The 25,223-nt window shown below is 40.0% G+C and overlaps 1 protein-coding gene across 1 annotated transcript; it reads left to right on the forward strand.

Moving 5' to 3' along the window:
• Positions 1–25,223, forward strand: LOC149272782 (IgGFc-binding protein-like). The gene is made up of 16 exons (XM_089506734.1): positions 1–46; positions 9,825–11,042; positions 11,547–11,878; positions 12,169–12,742; positions 13,127–13,725; positions 13,973–14,540; positions 14,769–15,358; positions 15,526–15,963; positions 17,027–17,168; positions 19,256–19,854; positions 20,104–20,671; positions 21,117–21,709; positions 21,943–22,513; positions 23,515–23,714; positions 24,148–24,354; positions 24,936–25,223. The coding sequence occupies exons 1-16, from the start codon at positions 1–3 to the stop codon at positions 25,221–25,223; spliced, it is 7,533 nt and encodes a 2,510-aa protein (XP_089362860.1).

Raw genomic sequence — 25,223 nt, forward strand, 5'->3', positions numbered from 1 at the left:
ATGAGTGCCACCATAGGCCTGGCCCTTGGAAAGGAAATGGTCCATGGTCAGTAATTCATAAATAATAAATATAGCTGTTACTTTTAATGACAATTGAAATAAATTAACACTTTATTTATAATTTCTGCAGTGGTCTTCAAGAGAACCCATGAAGACTCAATGAAACTCCAGTTCCAATCGCGGGTGCATCTCAACAGGATTGATATATTACCAGTATAGTAGGGAAAAATCTGCAAAGTTTTGAAGATAACAAGACATTTGGGTTATAATGGAAGTTCAACTTCTTCTTGATTTTATCATTCTCATTAAAATAAAACAAACTTCTAATGTTTATTTTTCACTTAAAATCTTTTAATTGCTTGAAAACATCCACTAAAATTAAATATCTATATCAACTACTGGTCATATGCGCATTGGACTCACCAAACTTGGGGTACTTTTACCTTGTGGGGGAGGGGCAATATATGGCCACATAGCGTAATGGAATTTCCAAATACTTATGCCCTAGATAGGTGGGTTTTTTTTATTAGTAATCCTTGGGTATGGGCTAAATTCTTGCTTACTGGTCATAAACAAATGTATTTTTTATTGAGACTTAAAATGTAACAACTTCTTCTGAGTATCACCAAAAAAACTAATATTTGTAATATATAATCCTTAAAAGTTACAAAAAGGAATCCGTGTCCCAATGGCAGTATTAGTGGTATTAACTAGTAATAAAATATTAAATATTATATATTGTATTAAAATGTATTTGTTTGGGGTTCTGCCAACTCACATCAGTGAGATTAGGGCTGCATTATTAAAAGAAAAAGAAATCATGACTATTTTAATTATTATGTAAGTAGACAAACGTTTACTATCAGCCACAAATTACAAGCCACTTAGCACTGGGTCCAAACTATTTGTTTATTTGCTTAATTCTATATTTTCTTCATTTTTTTATCCTTGTAATTAATTAATTGAAATTGTGTGATATGTACATTGCACCAAAAGGTATGATATGCTGGTAAAAATGGTATTCTGTGGAAATATATAATGCAATAAAAACAGTTTTGCACCTTGGCTTCCGCTTATGATATCTCTTGAGTCTATTTACCAAGAAGCCAAGTGGAGAGTTCCAACATGACTGTAGTCGCTTGCTAACACTCAAAAAACATCTTGGAGATATACTAACCTGCCAGCTGTTTGTGAAGGTATGCCAGTGCCTGCAACTTTACATTTTGCAAGTTACAGACGAGGGTATGTAACACCATTTCAATGTGAACTCCTAGGCAATGAAGGTGGTTAGCCAGCCATGTGGTAGTGGTAGCCAAGAAAAGGACTGAAGCATACTCCAGGCCTAATATTATTCAGAATTAAGATGAATGATATCCTTCACAGACTGAGTTTCGTCAGATAATACTCAAGGGAAAAAAACAATGTCTTTTATTTGTTACTTCTCCAAGCCTGTTCATATCCAGAACTGTATTCACAAATTGACTTGACCCTTCTGATGGTCATTGCTGGCTCTATCATTTAAAGAAGATTTATTCACTAATAATTATTACCTTTTATGTAAAGTTTCCCCTAAATTCTAGATGTTTTTAGCTAGGTTTATATACTGACTGTTACATATTAATTGCTGCAGAAACCTGCCTTATCATCAGTAGAGGGCTATAACATTCTGGCTCAGGGGCAGGTATAGCTAAGCGGACCACTACCCCTTGGTCTGCTTCCCAAAAACATTCACTACACAGACACTAGTGCGCACTTACACTAACACATACTCACTCAATCATACTCAACTCTATCAATCCCATCTCATCCCCATACCTTGACTTTATAGTTGCTCTCATATTGAGTAAGTGGCCACAGTGGGCTAATACCTCCAAGACAAGCACTACCATCTCATTTTGTAATTTAGGGTCTTACTGCCCAATAAGCATCACAAATAAATAAACAAAAACACAAATGAGCAAGTCAGCCTTACAAATCTAGCTGCATTCTTCTAATAGTAACCATTAAAACTTGTGCATTCGGAATTGTATGAATTTGAATTTTTGTAAAATTTCTTTAATTGGTACGAATGTTGGAAAACGAGGAGGGGTCCCAATGAAACAAACAAAAATGAAGGAGAAAGCTCAGAATTGTGGTTTGAACTCTTTCTCTCTCACACTCACTCTCAATGTCTTACTACCTTCTCCGACAAGTGCTTCCATATCTCCTTTCTGCAGCTCATCTTCTTGTTCCTCTCCTTCTTCTGCTCCTTTTCTCCTTCTTCTTCTTCTTCTCTCAGCTCTCCTTTGCACTGTGACTGCAGATAAAGCGAAGTGCAGGAAAGCTTCTCTTTCTCCAGGGATCCACCTGTAGTATTTTGGCCTGTTGGAGTACTTCTGCAACAGGGTAGAGCCTCCTCCAGAACTACTCCAAAGAATCTGAAGTGGCAGAGAGCCATGAGAAGAACATGAAGCAGAGAAGACCAACAAGCTGAAAAGAACAAAAAGTGGGAAGAGAACAAAAAGAAATAGAAAATCAATAAGAGGAAACAGATGCCTGGAAGTGGTTGTTGGAGGCGGTGAGGAGACATTGAGAGATAGTGTGAGAGAGTGAATGAGAGTCAGTAAAAGCATTTTTGAAAAGGCTGGAATAAAGTTTGTCCTCTGAAAACCAATGAATCAGGCATCAAACAAAGAAATGTGACCAAATAGTTTTTTTGTTCCATGTCTAGTAACCATATTCATTTTGGCTTTGGGTTTTATTGGTCATGATCTGTATCCTCCCCTATCATTGTCCAGAGTTAAAAATTAGGGTTGGCACTTTGACACAGCTGTAGATACACCTCCTGTTGTTGCGCCACATAGAAAATGGGAATGTGTCAAGCATAACACCTAAAAAAAAAAAGGTGAGTAAAAGAATTGTCTTCCTTCCTTTGTGATTCCATGGTTTACTTTGCCAGCAAAACTGGTAAATGGCCATACCTGGGTCAGGTCAGATACAATGTCTACACAATTGCTGACACCTGTTCTAATGGGTTTTTTTGTAATCAAACTGCTAAAAATAGAGTATTTTGTGGAAACACTTGCCTGCAAAGAAGTACAGGCTCAGCATAAGTTTGTCGAGCCACCTTAACCATTTTTTGCTGCAACCCGTACATATTGAGAAAGCTATCCTGCTTCCTATGGTCTGACCGAGCTCGGTTTAGCATCTTGCCCTCCTCCTGCCCATTAACCATTTTATGTCACTGTCTAGGTATACTCTGTTGTATAGGAAGCACCAGCAGATTCAGTGGAACCATTTAAATGAGTGGGGAATGCACAATAAAAAAAGAAAACAAGATTAAAATTAATTATACACAAAATGAACAATAACATAGGAAAGTAAGTGAGTATCATAACATGCTCCATTTAAAGTTATTTAAAGGGTTTTAAAATAGTCTCTGATGAAAATAAAAATGGAATAAAGGGGGCTTGGGCCACAAATTGGACTGATATGTAACCTTGTTAAAAAAAGTAATTTTGCTACCTATGGTGAAGAATTTATGGGGGGCATTATATAAATCACTCTCTCCGTGAACAGCCATTTTCAGAATATTTGACAAATAAATCTGATTTGGCTACACAAAAAAATAGAAAATAGGACCCTTGAACCGGGCTGGATCTTTGAGCTGATTTTTTTTATCTTTGGAGTTGTCCTAGTGGTCATGCTTGGTCTTCTTCAGAAGATCTTAAATTTTGTTAAAAAGTCAGAACAGGAAAATTATAATGTCTCTATGTCTCTTCTGTATTGCATTGTAACCATTAAACCTGTCATTGGAACAGCATGTGAGCTTCAGTAATTGTACATATAGATTTATTATAAAGCATTGTTTTATTAGGTGACCTTACCCTGACTCGGGAAACAATGGCTTCAAAAGTCTTGTTAAAGCTAGAAGCATAAAAAGTATAATAGTGCATTGTTTAATGTTCTTAATCAGTCATCGTAGGAAAACATAACTATCCAACTTCTTAAATCTAAACATCTCTTTTCCACTTTTAACACCCTAAGGGCTCTTTCCTCGTTCTCCTCTACCCAAGATCTTACAAAACATAAAAAATATCAGCAAGGATTACATCCTCCCTCATGATGTTCCATGTTACATCAAACCAGCTCCTGGAACGTTGGCACCTTAACCATCCTGTCACCCCTAATGAGGTTCCTGATGTCTTCAAGACCTGACCACTTGACCATATTTCTTCCCATCTCCTACCTTCTCTTTCCCTCACTCCTACACCTAACCATCCACTTAACATCTCTTTTTTTCCCACTGACATGTTCCTTCTCTCCTTCAAACCTCTCCTATTTTAATGAAACCTTCCATAGATCCTACATCCTGTCAGATTTAGATTTTCTCTTAGGCACCATCTTTAGGTGTTCAGAGAGAGCAGGATAAAACCAGGCAGGAAACTGGAAGCCCACTGGCAGACAGCTAGGAAGCCCGCTGGCAGGGCAGGCGGCTAGGAAGCCCTCAGGCGGGGCAGGCGGCTAGGAAGCCCTCAGGCGGGGCAGGCGGCTAGGAGGCCCTCAGGCGGGGCAGGCGGCTAGGAGGCCCTCAGGCGGGGCAGGCGGCTAGGAGGCCCTCAGGCGGGGCAGGCGGCTAGGAGGCCCTCAGGCTGGGCAGGCGGCTAGGAGGCCCTCAGGCTGGGCAGGCGGCTAGGAGGCCCTCAGGCTGGGCAGGCGGCTAGGAGGCCCTCAGGCAGGGCAGGCGGCTAGGAGGCCCTCAGGCAGGGCAGGCGGCTAGGAGGCCCTCAGGCAGGGCAGGCGGCGAGGAAGCCCTCAGGCAGGGCAGGCGGCGAGGAAGCCCTCAGGCAGGGCAGGTGGCTAGGAAGCCCTCAGGCAGGGCAGGTGGCTAGGAAGCCCTCAGGCAGGGCAGGCGGCTAGGAAGCAGCTGGACAGGTAGGTACATCTGGAACACTCCAGGGTCTGGTAAACAAAACTGGATCGTTGACATAGCCAAGAGTCATACGCAGAGACAGATCAAATGCAGCAAAGCAGTAGCTCAGTATACAGGGCCAGGAACACAATGCTCTAGCAATGAGGCTAGGCTTATGCCTGGTTTATATTAAGCCTTAATTGACCAAACGAGGGGCAGGTGTTTCAAGAGCATTAGGGAACAGCATGGTCCAAGGAGAGGCAGAAGGACACTGCAATCCAAGATCCACCCGGTGGAGTAGTGGGTAGGTGATTTACCTAGAATCCACAGGGTTGCAGGTTCAAATCCATGTGATGCCTGATACGTCCCTATTTAACTACCATCCATTCTTATTTTGCTCCTGGCCCCTCCTCTTGACACTTAACCTACCATCACATAGATTCTATTCCATAGCACACCAAAATTACTAACATCCTCTTCACCACTTTGAACATTTCTGAAGCCTCTGACACTGTTGACCCTTCTGCAAACCCCCATAATTACATTCTTGGTTAAAATTCTACCTCTCTGTTCACTTCTTTGGCATCTCCTTCTTTGGTATCAACCACCACTAGCGTATTCAGAATTTTGAACCAAGTCGGACTGGTTCTTTTGAATTCCCTACCTTTTTCTGTAAAATCAGCCAGATTTAGGGAAGCTTACAATCTATTCTTCACATTCAAGATCTCCAGGCCACTGATTTCTTCACATGACTTTCACTACAACTAAGTCATCCTCTTTCCCACTCAACCCTAATCTAATCAATTGTAAGCTTTCAAGACCAGGCCCCCCTTCTGTTTCTGTCCGAGTCTGCCTTTATGTGCGTTACTCTTATTATCAGTTTTGTATATTGACAATTTGACTGTTATTATTAATAATCATCCTCCTATTGTAATAGCTTTATGGAATCTTGTACGCACTTGAGGTCATGTTAAATGATCATTTTAACGGAAAAATTTGTCATTTTTAATCATAGGTCACATTTAAGGCTATTTAAACACCTTCCTTCACACCTGTCCCTTTAGTTTTATCATAATTTTTATTACTTTATTGTTCGTTTTGGCAAACATGTCCCCTGTAGGCGTTACAGTCTCTAATTACTGCTGTGACTCTGGTATATAATAAATTAGATCCCTATTTTTGTCACTTGCTGAAGAAGTGGTTCAAGGACAAAAAGGTACAGTTGTTATTATTATTGGTTTTTTTTAAAGACTTAGGCAGGTTAAGGATAGCAGTCACCATTATGAGCTATTATTATTTATGAGCTATTATTTTTATTTGTTAAACTGGCAATAGAGTATATATTTTTTGGCAATTACTGTAATTTGCAGAGATTTGATTTTAATGTAAGCGGCTATTTTACTTTATGGGAGCTCTTTGGTAAAAGGTGGAGAAAACAGTCTATAAACCCAATCAGCTGCTAAGAAAAAAAGACAATGGTAACTTAACAATAGGGGAGAAATAACTCAAATTAAGGAAGATTTATGCAGGTCGATGCTCCATGATATACATATGAGGTGGATTTGTAATGGACACATATATATATCTTGTTTGAATCTCGGAACTCTACTATGTAGGTGAAGTTAGAATAGTGAACTTCAATTTGTAACAGCTTGGTTGTTACAATAGTCTTTATCACTTTCAATTTCTTAATTAACACAAGAATCTAGAATCTAAAACACTTTAACAGCCACTCACTAATTCACACTTTCATTCACATAATTAATTCACACAATCATTTATTCTCTCTCATTCACACAAATTTACACATTCATTAATGCATTCTCATAAACTCATTAATTATCTCCTTCATTCAGACAATTCATCCACACATTCATTCATTCTCTCACTCATTCTCACTATCTACCTTTTCTCCTTTTCTACCCCTTCTCACTATCTACCCCCTCTCTTCTCACTATCTACCCCCTCCCTTACTTCTCACTATCTACCCCCCTCCCTCCCTCCTCACTATCTACCCCCTCCTCCCTCCTCACTATCTACCCCTCCCCTCCTCCCTCCTCACTATCTCCCCCCTCCTCCCTCCTCACTATCTCCCCCCTCCTCCCTATCTCCCCCCTCTCCCCCCTCACTATCTAGCCCCCTCTCCCCCTCCCTCCTCACTATCTACCGCCCTCCCTCCTCACTATCTACCCCCTCTCCCCCCCTCCCTCCTCACTAGCTCCCCTTTCCCTTTGTAGTTAAAGGTTTTGGACTTACCATCCAGAAGTCCTGCGGTGGGAGCACAATGCCTCCGTCTTCCTGCCGCTGCTTCCTGCTCTGCCGCTGCTTCCTGCTCTGCCGCTGCTTCACTGCTGAGCGCCGAAATATGACATCATATTTTGGCACTCAGCATGACATGCCGGCACTGCGACAGAGTTAAAACCTCGAGAAGGAGACTGAGGGGCTCCGAGCGGTTGCTCTCCTCCATGTAAAAAAAAATTAAAAAAATGACGAGGCTGCCGGGGATCCGGGACATGTGGTTACCCTAGCCCGTGGCACCCCCCTGACGAGCAGCACCCGGGGCGGACTGCCCCCCGCTAGGTATGCTACTATTATGTTTTATGTAGTTCTATTATTTTAAACTTCTCCTGAACAAAATGATGTATTATCTGTGCGGTTTCATCAAATATGGAAAAGAGCCATCATAATTTAACAACCACGTGGTAAAAAATGTAAACATTTTAAACTGGTACTCTTTGTTTCCTCGGTAGCTATGGATTGGAAGACACCCCTTCAGTTTTGGGTCTCCTTGGCTTTCCTATGTGGTGAGTTCTATAATATTCTCTTTAAGTTTTCAAAGGGTGTTTCATTACTCATAAAATATGTGTCTGAGAATGTGTGGGGTCTGGCAGGAAAGTTCTTATATATGAGGGCTAAGAGTAGAGCTGTTGAGAAACTTGCAAATAAAAAATGTATCCATCGTACTCCTAATCATGCTCTTACTTTGTCTTATTTACCACTGTACCACTGACGACTGCTTTATGACCATCTTGTAACCCTTTTTTCTTTTTGGTCTTTGTATATGTATGCTTGTATACTTATACTTTATACCTCCTGTCTGCGGCAAAAATAAAAGTTTAAAAAAAAAAAAATGTATCCATTGGGTAACTATTGGCCCCTGAATCATCACAGAAGCCTAAAAACGTAAAGCTACCCCTATAACAACTTTCTTAATCAGAACTCAAAGGAAACATTCTACAGAGTGATCATCATATCCATGAACAAGAAAAGAAAGAAAAGAAAACCTGAACCATCATTATGTACAATCAAATAAAATTCAATATATTTTCCAGTGAAATTTGCAAAATAATAATTAAGAGTAAATGCATATATAAGAAAAAAGAGTGTTTCATAAAATTCAGGGGCGGAACTAGAAACCACAGGGCCCTGGTGTGAAAATTACCCCAGAGCCCCCGACTTCAACAGCTAGTCTGTGTCATTATTGCCCCCCTTCCGACAAATAACATATGTAAACACACAAATTACACACTTACTCATACTCACTAAGACACACTCCATCTCACCCCACTTACACATCCATGCTTACACACACAAGTACACATGCATTCTCACACGCAAGTACACATCCATGCTCACACACACACGCAAGTACACATCCATGCTCACACACACATACACACAAGTACATATCAATGCTCACACACACACATACACGCAAGTACACATCCATGCCCACACACACAAGTACACATCCATATACTGTGACAGTGTAAACCCCAGGGAGATGCTTGTTTTGGCATTTGGGTACAGGTGCTATCCAGGGCATAAATATGGGTCCCTGGGGTTGAGCAATTGGAGAGCAGGGTGGGCCAATGCTCCGTTCCCCCATTCTGGGAAAATTCCATGCCGGCTTTTCCAGGAGGCTAGAAGTCTGCAGGATCCGGTCTGGGATTCCTATGGGGCCGGCGTCAGGCACAGGTGCTGGGCATTAAAAACCCCTGGAGCCTGATAATCAGAAAAACTGTTGGAGGGAGAGATAGTTCCCTACGCTCCCAGGGCAAGGAGAGGCCCTGAAGAAGACCATCCCTGAGCCAAGTGAGGCAATACCTTCCTGGACCTTTTGTGTGCTGTCTGGGGGAGGTTTTCCAGAGCCTGGCTTAGCTGGGCCTGGCTGGGAGGTCGAGTTAGTGGGTAATTAGGTTGGTCAGTCTGGTTTTTAGTTAGAGAGGGCTCCAATTGGGAGCTAGGTTTTCTTTTTATGATTTGGTTTTTGGGGTTTAAGCGATTAAAAATAAAGCGCTGTTTTGCTACAAGCTGGTGTTCCTGACTCTGATTGCCCTAGAGGACTGTGCTTAGGACCCCTAAATGTGACATGTATGGCCCTCATGCTACAGGGTTTGTCACAATACACAAATACACATCCATGCTCCCACACACAAGTACACATCCATGCTCACACACAATTACACATCCATGTTTACATACACAAACACATATATCCAACCTACCCGCCCCTCCCTGCTTACCTCTCACTGCTCCTGCAGTTTGCTATCCAGCTGCTTACACACTGTGTGGGCAGTCTCAGTTTAATAGCAGGGTCAAGTGACATCAAGTGACCCCAAATACACTCCTGTCTCCCTGTGCTAGTTCAAAATAATTTAGAAAAGGCCCTTCCAATCTGGAACGGTTCAATTCAGTCAGAAGGGCCCTTTCTAAACAATTTTAGATTAATGCCAGTGTGGGCATCCATGTTTGCATCTGACTGAAGTTAAAATATACACACCCCAACACTCTCTAGAATAAAGTATCTCAGGATGAATCTGTACAAAATTTCACTGAATGTTTACCCATTTTGTGATCCCATCTCATTTGTGTGTATTTGTTTCTTTGCGACCTAAGTGATATATTGTTTCTTCTTTAACTCTAATTTTAGGGTACTGCACAGCACGTCAACTGGGCAAAGAATTTATCACAGTTTTCATGGAAAACAATCAACCAACCAGCATTGCTATCAATTTTCAGGTCTTTATTACCGGATATACCCCATCCACACATGTAAAATTGTTTGTTAACACGTCCAACTATCAGAAATCCTTTACTGTGAATGACCGTTTTACAATCGGTATTGAAATACCTCCAACTGTAGAAGTACTAGGAGCCAAAAGGTCCAGTAATGTTGTTGTCATACAGTCCGATAAGGATATCTCAGTAATTTCTTTAAATTACAAACAGCTAGGCAGTGATACTAGCGTTTTATACCCGTTCGAATATTGGGGGACAGAATATTATGTGGTGACACCTTCAACTTTGGCGTCCAAGCAGTTCTCGGTAATAAGTGGAAAGGAACAGACAAGTCTTGACATTTACTTTACCAGTCCCGTGCAAACTGAAGATGGTCTTTCTAGAGCTAACGTGAAGTCCTCATGGGTACTAAGGCCCTACACTGCCTACCAGTTTCTCAGTGACGGCGATCTCTCCGGAACCAGAGTTGTATCTGAGAAGCCAGTAGCTGTTCTGAGTGGTTTTACATGTGGTTCGAGAAAAACAGGATGTAGCCATGTCTATGAGCAACTACAACCAGTTCCGGCTTGGGGAACCAGTTTCATCATACCACCTATTATCTCCCAGAATCTATCTGACATTGCCTATGTGGTGGCTTCTCAAACCACCAAAGTCAACTATCAAATTGGTGCGTTAGCAAATTCCCGGACATTAACCAAAGGTGAAGTGATTAAACTGGACGTTCCTCCCCTGACTGCTATTTCAATCACAGCTGCTGCTGGGGTCCAGGTGATGTACTACTGTATTGGTGGTACATCCGGATCAGGCATTAGATATACACCTTTTCTGACGACAATTTATCCAACCAGCAGTTACTGTACATCGTATTATATATTTGGCCAAGAGAAATTTGATAACTTTGGTGTAGTTGTTGCAAAAACATCAGATGCTCCTAATCTGACCTTAAACAATAAGGTGGTTACTCTGTCTTGGAAAAACATCCCTGGAACCGAGTATTCATGGGCATCTCAAAATTTAGGAACCGGTTTAAGTTTTCAGACTTTGGTAAATCCATCTTCTCCTTTTCTCCTGCTATCATATGGAATCGCCAACCAGAACAGTTATGGGACTCCAGCCATCTGCATCAAAGGTGAGTATAAGGTTTTGTTTAGTTTCAAGGAGTCAACTAGAAGAGCGGCTACTTCACATTTATTAATAGATGTGTCAGTATGCTAACTTTTTTTATGGCTTAGAAGTTTTCGTGAGATTTTTATATGGATATTGGGAATTGTAGTGGGACACCGGGAAATGGACACTAGAATGGAGAGCGGTTTGCAAATGGGTATAAGGAAAGGGTTGAGAGCAAAACTTTGGAGAGAATAAACATGTGAGATGAGTTCAGTAAAGTATATGGGTGATTGAAAGAGAAAAGGTACAAAGGTATGTGTAATGGGGATGCAATTTCCTATGGCCACGTTATCGGTCCATTTTAATGACTCACACCTTACATTTATCAATGACTATATTCTATTTGATTATTTTAGACTTTCATTTGGGAATTATTGGTTTGATTGTTGGTAACGTTATGAGTGGTATCATTGACATAAATGTATAGAATATTGTAGTAACCTTTCTATCTACTCTGGCTATTTAGGTCCCTCTTGTAGTACTGTGAAATGCAGGCCTAAGGAGAAGTGTCAGATATTATATGGAAAGGCAGTTTGTGTTCCCGAGACACAATCCTATTGCCACGCAGTTGGGGACCCTCATTATCGCACATTCGATGGCCGTACATATGATTTCCAAGGGACATGTACCTATACCATCGCCAAGACATGTGGAAGTGACACCAGCCTCCCAGCTTTCAACGTCGAGGCCAAAAATGAGAACAGAGGGAACACCCGTGTTTCCTTTGTTGGCTTTGTTACCGTCCAGGTGTATAACTTTACCATTTCTGTGTTCAGAAATGAATATGGCTTTGTGAGGGTAAGTGCCTATGAATCTATTATTATCTCTAAATTTTATATTGGCTGACAATGAAATCGGTTGTCCTTCTCCTTCAATAAACCTGCCTGGAGCCTTTTTCTATAATGAAATCGGTTGAGGCATTTCTTTACAGATTTTGGAGAACATTGTAGGGAAGGGGAGGCATTTTCTACGTGGTTCATTCCATTGTGTGTTTTGTACAATTAAGCAACAAGAATCTCTGCATATTGTGTTGTAAGATATATATTGACTTTACTTGTCACTTTCTTCTACCTCTTTAATAAATTCAGGTTAATAATCAACACCAACGGCTTCCGCTTGTGCTAAATAACGGCCAGGTCCGAATTTACCAATCTGGTCTCACACTTGTTATCTGGACCAATATCACTCTCATTGTGTACTATGACTGGAACTCTGCCCTGGTTATCTATATCTCCAGTAGCTTCTTTGGAAATGTTTGTGGTCTGTGCGGTAACTATAATGAGAATCCAGCCGATGACTTGGCGACGCCAACCGGGGCTCAGGCTACAAATTTACCTGATTTTGGCAAAAGCTGGAGAGTAGAGGATGGGGACAGGTTTTGCTGGCACAATTGTAATGGAGAATGCTGGATCTGTCCGTTGGAGAACCAGCAAAAATATGGGGGTGTCCAGGCGTGTGGACTTATATCAAAAACAGGAGATGGGCCTTTTGCTCAGTGCCACTCTTCAATCAACCCCCAAATCTATCTGGATAACTGCATATACGATGCGTGTTTATATGGTGGATTAAGGCAGATTCTATGCCAAAGCATAAAGATTTACGCGGATGCCTGTCAGAGAAATAATTCTCAGATTAAAGAATGGAGACAGCTGGCTGGATGCCGTAAGTATGTCTTGGAGTTTCTCCTACTGATTTACAGTCAGTGGTGGTACTACCATTGCTAATATAAATGAATAGATATACTGTATCATGATTCCGTAGAAGTGTCGTTGGAAGAAAAGCTATGCTCCAGCATGTAAATACACTAAAACCTACATATATCCAAGCCCACCAAGAGTCAAAAGCAGTCCACTTCCTGAAAGCAAAATTACATAAACTGAATATTTTTAGCCCATTTCACAAAGTCCTCCTTCAATTTGTAAATTTAATATTAGATAATAAAGGTTATACAAGTATATTGTAATTTTTAAATGAGGGTTCCGTTTGTGTTTAGTGAGAAATGACTTAATTTAATTCATTGTATTCTGTTTTGCCTTCTTTTGGCAGCACTACAGTGCCCTGAAAACAGGCAGTACAAGCTGTGTGGCAGCGGTTGCCCCCAAACCTGTAGCGACGAAGCCATTCCCACTACATGTTCTGACTTTTGCGTGGAAACGTGTGAGTGTAAGGAAGGGTTCGTGTTAGATGAAGGTAAATGTATCCCCAAGGCCAATTGTGGCTGTATTTACGAGGGAAAATTGTATGGTGCCAATGAAAAGTTCTGGGGAGACACTAAGTGTGAGAGTCAATGTGTTTGTAATCCAAGCACCAAGAATGTTGAGTGTAAGGCCACGCGGTGTAAGCCTTCTGAAAAGTGTGCTGTGGTCAATGGCATTCAAGACTGCTACCCATTGAGCTACGGCACCTGTATAGCATCTGGAGACCCCCACTACATGACCTTCGATGGGGTGAGATATGATTTTCAGGGAACGTGCATCTATCAGTTTGTAGGAGTCTGCAAGAAGTCAACTGACCTGGTGGACTTTCTGATCAGTGTCCAGAATGAATACAGGGGTAACAAAGTGGTGTCATATACCTCTGCCGTCCAGGTGACTTTCTCAAACTTATCAGTTGGTTTCAAAAGACAAAACAAAGGAAGGATTCTGGTGAGTTCTAAAAGATTACAAATAATGTAATATTAAAAAAATGTCTTAAGACAAACACTCATAATGGGAGAGATTTGGGGAATATATATGGCAATAGTTTACTATTTACTGTTTGTTTTTTCTTAAAACGAAGCCAATATTCATCTTTATGTGTAAAACATGTATGTTTTTGTGTAGCTTGCAGATGATAAACTTGTGTTTTGTGTGAATTTTTAAATAGTCTATTTTTTTTCTTTGCCTGTTCTAGTTAAATGGAACTTTGGCCAATCTCCCGTACATCACTGACAAAGGCAAGCTGTCAATCTACATGCAGGGCTACAAAACTATCCTCCAGACTAGTTTTGGGCTACGAGTCATCTATGATTGGGACAGCTACTTGGCCGTGACCATTCCCAGCACTTATGCTGGGGCAGTGTGTGGTCTTTGTGGAAACTTTAATGGTGACAAAGCCAATGAATTTGTCATGAAGAACAATCAGGTCACTGCTAACACAAACTTATTCGCCAAGAGTTGGAATATGCAAAATACACCTGGTTGTATTGAAGAACATCCGGGGGTTTGCCCCAAACTAGCAGAGTTCGAAGCGCGTTACCGTTCTAGCAAGAAAGAGTGCGGCCTTCTCATTGACAAGGCTGGACCTTTCCGAGAATGTCATGTCAAGATAGACCCGGAAGGAGTATTCAAGGATTGTGTGTTTGATGCATGCATTTATAGTGGACGTCTCGATGTCCAATGCGAGGTCATAAGTGCCTATGCAACTTCTTGTCAAGAGGCTGGTGTCACTGTCTACCCTTGGAGAAATGCCACATTCTGCAGTAAGTGTTCTTTGTACCTGCTACATTGCACACGTTTTCAATTGTCCATTTAGAAAAACATTAATTATATGGATAAGGATGATAATGGCAGATTTTTCTAGTGGAAACATCTTTTGCTAATTCTACATGCCTTCATAGAACCCCTAAAACAAATTAGCCCCCATTTAATAATAATAAACCATGTGAACAATATTTTACCAATGCCACACATTTCTCTATCTGTTATAGGTCCCACTTGTGACAAAAACAGTCACTATGAAATTTGCGCACCAGGGTGCTTGCCAACCTGCTTTTCACTTGCTCCACCATTGGGATGTAACCCAGTATGTTCAGAAGGTTGTGTCTGCGATGATGGCTTCATTCTTAGTGGTACTGAATGTGTTCCTGTTTCTTTGTGTGGTTGTATTTACCTGGATAAATACTACAAATTTGGAGAAGTTTTCTTTCTCAATGGAACATGCAACCCGCAGTGTGTCTGTACATCAAGTGGAGCGGTCGAGTGCAAACCTTTCACCTGTGGTGCCAATGAAGAATGTAGTTTGGTTGATGGAGTCCAGAAATGCCAACCTGTTGGTTCTGCCCAGTGTTCTGCATCTGGAGATCCCCACTATGTTTCTTTTGATGGTGTTGCCTTCGATTTCCAAGGCACATGTACCTACATACTCTCCAAAACTACTAATGCCAGTTTAGTACCTTTTCTGATTAATGTGAAAAATGAAAAGTGGGGCAATGGACCAGTGTCTGTAACCAAGTTGGTGTCCATTGATGTCTATGGATACAACCTTGTCCTTCAGTTTAATCAACGTGGTCAAATCCTGGTAAGAAGATCCAGAAATCTACAGGTTGAAGTCAGAAGTAATTATATGTCTATTGAGCACATTGAGCGGACTAGTATGGAAAGTTTAGGTTCTTACTTATCCTGGATACCATACTTTGTAAAGTTAATGTTAATGTGCCATATTTTGCTTTTTTGTTTTTCAACTAGGTCAATGGAATTTTCAGTAACCTCCCAATTACTCTAGAAGATGGAAAAATCAAAGCCTATCAGCATGGCTTGAGAGTCACTATTGACACGGATTTCAACCTTAAAGTCACATATGATCTGGTTTATCATGTAATAGTCAGTGTTCCAGGAAACTACAAGGGCCAGCTTAGTGGCCTGTGCGGTAATTATAATGGCGATAGAAGAGATGAGTTCCAACTTCCCGACAAGAGGTTAGCTCCTGATGCCACCACTTTTGGAGCTGCCTGGAAAGTCCAGATTCCTGGTGTAAGTTGTAATGATGGTTGTGGAGGTCCTGGCAATCCATGCCCACCTTGTGATGACAGACGAAAAGAAATATTCAGAACAGAGAACTATTGTGGCTTCCTGAAGAAGAGCGGTGGTCCATTGAGTGCTTGTTATATTGCTATTAACCCTGAGGTATATTTCAACAACTGTATATTTGACCTGTGTGCTTTTCCCGGAGATGGTAACATCCTATGTCAAAATATTCAGAGTTATGTTGCTGCCTGCCAAGCACTTGGTATTACTGTCCAACCATGGAGAACCGAAGCTTTATGTCGTAAGTATTGTACAGACTACCTTGATTAGAAATGCTCATGGTGGATCATTTGATGGAAGTTAGGATCATTTAACCATGTCTAATTATTTTTACCTTGCAGACCATGAATAATACATTGAGCCCTTCTTTGTAAAGTTATACGACCACCTGCTTAGTTATGTTAATTATCTCTTTCTATGCGTCCAAACGTACTGCTTTTCCAATTGATACCCCTCAATGCTTTCCTGGCGTTTCAACGTATACATTGCTGTCCATCTTATAAGAAAGAAAGTTGTCACTGCTGTCCATAGAGTACCACTAATAGTACATTCTGCCATTTTAATTGTTTACATCTTCCTGTTCAATTTTCATGAATCCTGGAGGAATGATATACCCCTTAAAAAGTTGTAAATATAATGTTATTGGGCAAATTGACCATCGTTTTCCACTTTGTTCACTGCTAATACATGGTTTTTTTTATATATATTATTAGCTTTAAACTGCCCCCCAAATAGCCAATACAAGTTATGTGCTGATGTCTGCTCAACAATGTGTACCAGCATCACTGACCCCGTCAAGTGCCCTGCCACATGTTCTGAAGGTTGTGAGTGCGACAATGGATTCTTCTTTGATGGTCAGGGTTGCGTATCAGTGGAGATGTGCGGCTGCTTTGCTAATGGGAAATACTACCAGGTGTGTACACGTGCGACGTTGTACAATGACTACACATCTGCCAATAGTTCTTCATGAGAAAGTAATAATTATTTTAGACACAGCAATATATTATTTCCGTGGGATCTCCCAAACTTTCTTATCTAGTATTTGGTACACTAACCAGCTACCAACTAGTGTAATATTTTTCCTTTTTTGAAGTATATAGTTACATTGTAGCACTCACTTTTTGAAATATAATACTTAATTTTTCCTGTATTATTTGTGCAGCCCTCAGAGGTCATCCTATCCCCTGACTGCAAACTAGTCTGTACCTGTTACTCTTCAGGACTTCTTCTCTGCAAGGAGACTGACTGTGCTGCTGATGAAAAATGTCAAATCAGAGATGGGATTGTTAAATGTATCAATAAAGGTAAAGCTAAGCCCTTTTCGCACTAGTAAATATTTGCTGGTTGTGGTAGATGTATTAGAGGGACTGCAAAGTCTAAAGACCTCAACTTAAAGATAATGGACCTTCCTACCATACAGCCGTCGAATTATACTTCATGTCTGTTCCCTTGACTACTTTCGGTGGCAATGTTATGCTTCATTGGCCAGGCGAGCCCAGAAATGTGGACATTACATTTGGTTCCATTCGGTTCAAAAGTTGAGGTTGAGTAAGAAAAATAAATTTTTTAAAAGCTGGGAAAGAAAGTAGATGGGGATACTTTTTATAAAAGAAGAAGAGAAGTAAAGATGAGAGATTAAAAAGCTGAAGGCAAAAACAAAACATTGAGTTGTTGATTGCCATTGATTTACCCATTTTACCCCTATTATTATTATTACTATTATTATTAATATAATAATTATTATAATATATAATATTATCTAATTTTCTTTCAGACCCATGCAAATCTGTGAAATGTAGAACTAAGGAGACCTGCAAAGTTCAAAATGGAAACCCAGTTTGTGTCCCTGATTATACCGGCACCTGCTGGGCCTGGGGTGACCCCCATTATCGCACCTTTGATGGTTATAACTACGACTTCCAGGGCACTTGTACTTACATTCTGTCTAAATATATTGGGAACGATGTCAGCTTGGTGCCGTTTACAGTAGACGAGAAGAATGATAACAGAGGAAGCCAAGCTGTGTCCTTTGTTAGAACTGTCAGTATCCATGCATACGGCTACAAGATTTCAATTATTAAAGGCGAATTCCAAAAAGTTCGGGTAAGTTTACAAATTGTATGAAAGGAATACAGTGAATGATACCAATATTAAATCTTAATTTTTACTTTTTGGTTATTGGTGCAGTAAGATTTGGAGTAAGAATTTAAAAAATGAACAACGAGATGTTGACTCTTTTTAACAAAAAACATTTATTATATTAACATTAATTCAGAAATCAGAAAGTATTTACGTAGGCGTTTGATAAATATTTTGGTATCAAAACATATATTTGATTTAATTTATGTAAAGTTTTTTTTTTAAACAAACCATGGAAAGAATAAGCTTCATATGAAGGGACTTCAAATAACATTAAAATTCCGCTTCTACTAAGTTACTTTTGCCGAGGACAGACACCAGATCCATTCTAAAATTAATTCAATGTTAGCAATCTCAGATTATGACTTTCTCTTTCTAGATAAATGATGTTATAGCCAGTTTACCAGTGATACTAGTAGACGGGAGGATCTTCATAACCATTAGTGGTCCCAACGCAGTGGTGCGTACAGATTTCAGCCTTCAAGTAACTTATGACTATAACTCTCGCGTTGTGATCACCTTATCCAGTAGATATTTCAATGCTGTTGGTGGTCTCTGTGGAAACTTCAACCAAAATAGCAGAGATGAGTTGATTGGAGTAGATAACAGACCAGTCACATCCATCTTAGACTGGGCCAAGAGCTGGAAAGTCAATGACGGCGATCTGTTTTGCTTTGACATCTGCCGTGGTATATGCCCTGCTTGTGATGAGAGTAAAAAGAAACTGTATGGAAGTAACAGGTTCTGTGGTCTTATCATCAAAACCGTGGATGGACCCTTTAGGGAATGCCATGTTAAAGTCAATCCAGATATCTTCTTTGAGAACTGCATTTATGATGTCTGCATCTACGGTGGATCTAAACAGCTCCTGTGCCAGGCTCTGGCCGCTTATGACGCAATCTGCAGGAAACACGGTGTTAGGATATATAACTGGAGAACACTTTCTGGCTGTGGTAAGTATGGATCAAATAATGGATGAGGGAAGTGAACTCTTGATATTCGAAAGTTTGCAATCAGTTTCCATGTGCTTAGTAGTGAAAGATAAAACAATGTGGTCCATCAAACTCTACTCGGTCCTTTTACTGTAGGTATGTACCCCGGTGTAGCTACTTTCAGCTGTCCAAGCACAGCATATTCTAGGGTGAGGAAATTAGAATATTTTCTTTATTTCTGTATGGGGTTTAATAAAACAAGTCCCTGGAATTCTCATATATCATTAAATCACATAACTCAATTATTAACTTTATTTCAGTTCCACCTTGTCCAGAAAACAGTCATTATGAGTTCTGCGGGACCGCCTGCCCAGCCACTTGCGTTGATCAAGATGCCCCAACTCAATGCAATGAAACTTGTGTGGAGTCCTGCCAGTGTAATGATGGTTTTGTACTCAGTTCAGATAAGTGCGTTCCAGTTTCAAGCTGTGGGTGCAGCTTTAATGGCCTCTATTACCAATCCAACCAGGAATTCTGGCTTGATGACAACTGCCGGGTGCTTTGCAAATGTGACCCAATAACAGGTTTGGTGATTTGTAAATTGAGTAGCTGCAAAGCGAAGGAGAGGTGCGTTGTAGTCAACGGAGAGCGTAAGTGTCAGGCCATTAGCTTCTCCACCTGTACAGGTTCAGGTGACCCTCACTACAAAACATTTGATGGAAAATTATACGATTTCATGGGAACCTGTATATACAAGCTTGTCGGAGTGACTTCTAGAGACCTGTCTCTAAACAAGTTCACTGTTAACGTTCAGAATAATAACCGTGGAAACAAAGCCGTGTCCTACACCAAAGTAGTCATTGTGGAAGTCTATGGTCTGACGTTAACCCTCAGTATGGATTACCCACGTCGTATTTTGGTATGTATCATCATGAAGCAAACCAATCGGTGTAAGCAATTGGCATTTCCAAGAGATGTGAGACCATTAACATTTTAGGAAATGGTGTTAATTCAATTTAGTAATTTATTAAATACTAAAATATCTAACCACATGGAATGGTCCATTATACAATTTTGCCATCATAACCTGACATGCTGTTATTTTTATCGGTTTATTACTATATATGTGTTTTTCCTTTTAATTATCTGAGCGTTTGTTTGTTTCTAGATCAATGGGGTTGTTGTTGCACTTCCTTTCTATTTCAAAAATAATAGGATAGTGGCCTACATCACCGGCAGTCAGGGCATTATTAAAACAAACTTTGATGTCACTGTTACCTATGACTGGAGCAACTATGTAGCAGTGACTATACCAGGCTCCTATGCCAATGGTGTTGCTGGGTTATGTGGAAATAATAACGATAATCCCAATGATGATTTTACTATGAAGAATGGACAGGTTGCAACTAACCCTGTACAGTTCGGCGATAGCTGGAAAGTGGGAAATGTTCCTGGATGCACCCCAGAATGCATCAAAAACTGTCCACAGTGCCCAGAGGAAAAGAAGAAGCAGTACACGAATGACAGTTACTGTGGGATCATCACAAAGTCTACTGGACCATTCAAAGAATGTATATCAGTCATTGACCCAAAACCTTATTTCAACGATTGTGTTTATGATGCATGCTTTTACCAAGGCCATCCATCATCATTCTGTACCTCGATTGGTCTGTACGTGTTGGCCTGTCAGGCTGTTGGGGTCAAACTTGAAGAATGGAGGTCAACTACCTTCTGTGGTAATTTAATTCAAGTTATGTGTTATATATACTAAGATTCGGAAAAAAAATCTCTTTCTTGAGTTTGGTCTTAATCTCATTAAGTCACATTGGCGCATTGGAAGCTTGCATATGGGTGATCCTATAACAATAAGCTGTTTATAAGGAAATCGTTCATAAAGCATCAAAAAACTTTCCAGACAGTAACCCAACATAAAAAGTAAAGGAAAAGGGGTTACTGTTTTTAGTATCACAGTATAGTACCGATCTTAACTCTGCATTTATTGTTGTTTGTCTAATTGGGATTCACGTTTACACAACAGACAACGATGGCATTCCACTCTATGTATTTTAGATTAATGAATGTTTTGAGTAGTTTAAATGCAAAAAGAACAAAGTCTAGAAGGGAAAATTATCATTTCTGACTTGTGAATGTGTTTTCCTCATTGCTCTTACTTTCTGATAGGTCCATCCTGCCCCATCAACAGTCATTATGAACTTTGTGGAAATGGTTGTCCTGCTGTGTGCTATGATATGTCCTCCCCTACCGACTGTCAAACATCATGTAAAGAAGGATGCTATTGCAACAGTGGGTTCATCCTGAGTGGTCACAAGTGTGTTCCTGTTGCCCAGTGTGGTTGTGTCTACAAGGACAGATACTACCATAAGAATGAAGTTTTCTACACCGATGACCAATGCAAAGAGAAATGCCGGTGTGGAGATAATGGGGTTGTCCAATGTCAAGACACATCCTGTGGACCAGATGAGGAATGCAAAGTGGTCAATGGAATTCAAGGTTGTCAATCAAAGGAATTTGGCACATGTGTTGCTTCTGGAGATCCCCACTACACAACCTTTGATGGCTTAGCATATGACTTCCAGGGAACATGTACCTACATCTTATCAAAATCGGTGGCAAATAAATTTGATGAACTTATACAGTTTTCTGTATTGGTGGAAAATGAAAGTTTTTTCACAGTGGCCGTGACAAGTAAGGTGGAGGTGTCTGTTTTTGGTTTCACCTTCACCCTCCAAAAGGGAAAGACGTGGAAAGTGAAGGTTGGTTTCAAATTTCTTGGACAATGTAGTCGGGGCACTTTTGTTATTTTAATTATGAAAATAAAGAAGTAGAGAACAGTTCTCCTAAGGCTGTGCTATAGATCAGAAACAACATTAAGGCAGCTCTAATTTAAGTGGTTACATTTAAAAATACAGACTTCATAACGTTTAGCTGTTTAATAATCGATGGTAGTTAAGGAATCAAAAAGTTTGGTTTTCAATTTTTCCTGCAGGTCAATGGAGAGGATTACAAATTACCTCTAATTCTACAGGATGGAGATATTTTAATCAACCAAGAGGGGAATAACATTATTTTACAAACTAGCTTTGGTCTTAAGGTTCTATATGACACCGTTTACTACGTGGCACTCAGTGTTCCAAATACTTACCGTGGCAAATTGAAAGGCCTCTGTGGAAACTTCAATAGAGACCAGAGAGATGAGTTCCAGTTGCCCAATGGCTGGATAACCAAAAATATAGATGAATTTGGTGCAGCATGGAAAGTCAATGTCCCTGGTTTAAAGTGTGGTAATGGGTGTGGAACCCTATGTCCTGTATGCGATGAAACCAAAATTAAGCCATACATCAGCAAAACATCGTGTGGATTGATCACTGACAAGGACGGGCCATTGAAAGAATGTCACGACAAAATTCCACCACATAAGTACTTTAACGACTGTACATATGACTCCTGTGTAGCTCAAGGAAAGGGTGATATCTTGTGTAAGAGTCTGCAAGCCTACACAGCTGCTTGCCAAAATATTGGAGTAAACATTACACAATGGCGGACTGACACTTTTTGTCGTAAGTACAAGAAAATGTTATGGTTATGTGTATGCTTATTTCATTACGCTTTGAGGGCCAGTCTAAACAACAAAACACATACAGAGCAAAATATACAAATGCCAGTACTATATTAGCCTAAAAAAGTACTTTTCTCTGTTTAAGATTGAACATCATGAATACAATACCCATTTAATTTTCCCTGAATTAAACAGTGTTTCATAGAACGGTCTTGATTTATTATTTTTACTGAATCTCTTATTAATTAAAACATGTAAACAATCCTAAAATCAACTAGCTGACCCCTAACTTTCTGTGGGGACCCTATAATATGTAGGGCCTGGTAAAATGTGAGCTAAGGATCCACAAGGCTCATGGATTCCCCATTGCCTGTTATAAAAAAAAAGATTGAAAGATATAAAAAAGATTGAACATCATGAATACAATACCCATTTAATTTTCCCTGAATTAAACAGTGTTTCATAGAACGGTCTTGATTTATTATTTTTACTGAATCTCTTATTAATTAAAACATGTAAACAATCCTAAAATCAACTAGCTGACTCATAACTTTCTGTGGGGACCCTATAATATGTAGGGCCTGGTAAAATGTGAGCTAAGGATCCACAAGGCTCATGGATTCCCCATTGCCTGTTATAAAAAAAAGAACTCCAAAAGACCACGCTTCTCCAGATGGCATCATATTGTGGTGCTTTCTCTTAAAAAGCTATTGAAGAAGTGGTAAGAGATGTCTGCCTCAGAGGAAGCTAAGAACTCACTTTCAACTGCCAACAGTAGGTTTACTTGGGGCAATATTCTGCTCTGATGTTAGAATCTAGTCCATAGGAGGTCACTGTTGGCTTTGAGAGGCTCCATAACACCAGTGTTCAGCTGTGATCCACCCAGCTCCTGTGTATGCCCCAACTGCAAAGCCTTTTATTTTGAATTATTCCAAGTAGGAGTGTCGATAATCTTTCCATAAAATTTTAGGCTGTCATCTTGATATTTTATTATGCTTTCAGGATTCAATTGTCCACCTAATAGTCACTATGAGCCTTGCACTAAATCATGTGAAAACACCTGTGCCGGGCTCACATCGCCAATGACGTGCACAGACCAATGTTTCGAGGGATGTGAATGTGATGTCGGATATCTGTTTGATGGAGATCAATGTATAACAGTGGACAAGTGTGGATGTGTCTTTAATGGGAGATACTTAAGTGTAAGTAACTTTTTAAATGGAAAGTAGTATTTTTGACATTTTTTAAATGGTTTAATACAGGTAATTGATATTTGAGAAAACATGATTACTTAAACTCAAAAACTTTCACATCGGACTAGGCTGAGAAAAAATAGTCTCAGGTACATCTTGTAGGTTATTGTCTTCTAGCCGTCTGATGGAAGCTGCCCAGATCCATAATGGTTGAAGTTGCCCGAGGTGTTGTGTTTTATCTTTAGCTTCCAAAAAAACTTCAGTAATGTCAAACATTTTTCAGGAAGGAGAATCTTTCATTACGGAAGACTGCAGCTTGCAATGTACGTGCCAGTTCGCTAGCGTGACCTGCGGCGAGTTTTCGTGCCTTCCCATGGAACATTGTGTAATAAAGAATGGGGTTCGAAAATGCTACAAAGCAGATTGTTTCATATATTCTCAGAAGTTTTCGACTTTTGATGGGCTTGTAGGAGGACCAATAGCGCCCGGCGCTTATGAATTGGTATCTCTCTGTGACACTTATTTGGAGTCATGGTTCCGAGTCATTGTGGATCTTCAAAGCTGTGGATTTGAAGAGCCTTTGGTAGTCAGGATCCACATTTTCCTTCAAGATGTTTTTGTGACCATATCTAAGGACAAGGAGGTTTGGGTAAGTGAATAGAAAATGATTGACACATGTATCTAAGTCATTGCATAGTAATCTTAGTTTCTTTATTGTTGGTTAATACTATATGGAGAGAGAAGAGAGTATCTGAGGGAAAAATCTTCCAGTTTCAGTCAATCCCATCTATCTCTCTATAAACCCTTACATAGAAAAACAGAAATCAATGTGGCCATCTGAAGATTTCATGGAGTTGTATGGGTTGAATATGATGGATAAATTGTGATTTCAATAGTATAAAAGAAAATGGATTTTGCCATATTGGACCCAGAAGAGCCAGTCTTTAGAAATGTAAATCCTGTTAGCGGCCACCATAAATCCATGTGTAGAGTCCCACAAGAGCTCAAGACTTCCAAGGCCCTTTTTCAAGATACAAAAGTTTTCAACTTTATATGACTTTCGATCTATGATTATGGTCAACCATCATTTCCAAATCAGTTCCAAATACTCTAAAATAAAAATAATAATGCTAAGAAGAAGAAAAGGAAAAGTTAATTTCGTGCATTGGAGAACCCTGAGTATATCATTGACGTTTTATTTCACATTTGTTTTCAAATTTTTGGTTTTAGGTGAATGGTCGCTTGTCACACTTTCCAGTTCAAGAGCGCGGCTTGTTATCAGCCAGCGTCACAGAGAAATACACTTTGGTTGAAATAGATAGAATGTTGACAATACTGCTCACCCATAGTGGAGACGTAAAAATACACATCATGGACAGCTTCGCGAAATTTGTTTGCGGGGCTTGCGTAAACTTCAACGGTGATGCATCGGGCGACCTCCAAGATTTTCAAGGAAATAATACAGATGTCATAGCGATGATTGAATCCTGGAGACCTCGTGATTTGTACCCTTGGTGA

The sequence above is a fragment of the Sceloporus occidentalis genome, unplaced genomic scaffold (assembly GCF_023333645.1).
Source record: "Sceloporus occidentalis isolate IW3139 unplaced genomic scaffold, rSceOcc1.0.p SCAF_419, whole genome shotgun sequence".
In the NCBI taxonomy this organism is placed as follows: Eukaryota; Metazoa; Chordata; class Lepidosauria; order Squamata; family Phrynosomatidae; genus Sceloporus; species Sceloporus occidentalis.

Bases quoted from the DNA above. Each gene is read 5' to 3' on its own strand.
- LOC149272782 (XM_089506734.1), top strand. From the start codon at position 1: ATGAGTGCCACCATAGGCCTGGCCCTTGGAAAGGAAATGGTCCATG. The intron at 11,043-11,546 runs GTGAGTATAAGG...CTGGCTATTTAG, and splicing joins TCCAGCCATCTGCATCAAAG to GTCCCTCTTGTAGTACTGTG. The intron at 23,715-24,147 runs GTAAGTAACTTT...ATATATTCTCAG, and splicing joins TTAATGGGAGATACTTAAGT to AAGTTTTCGACTTTTGATGG.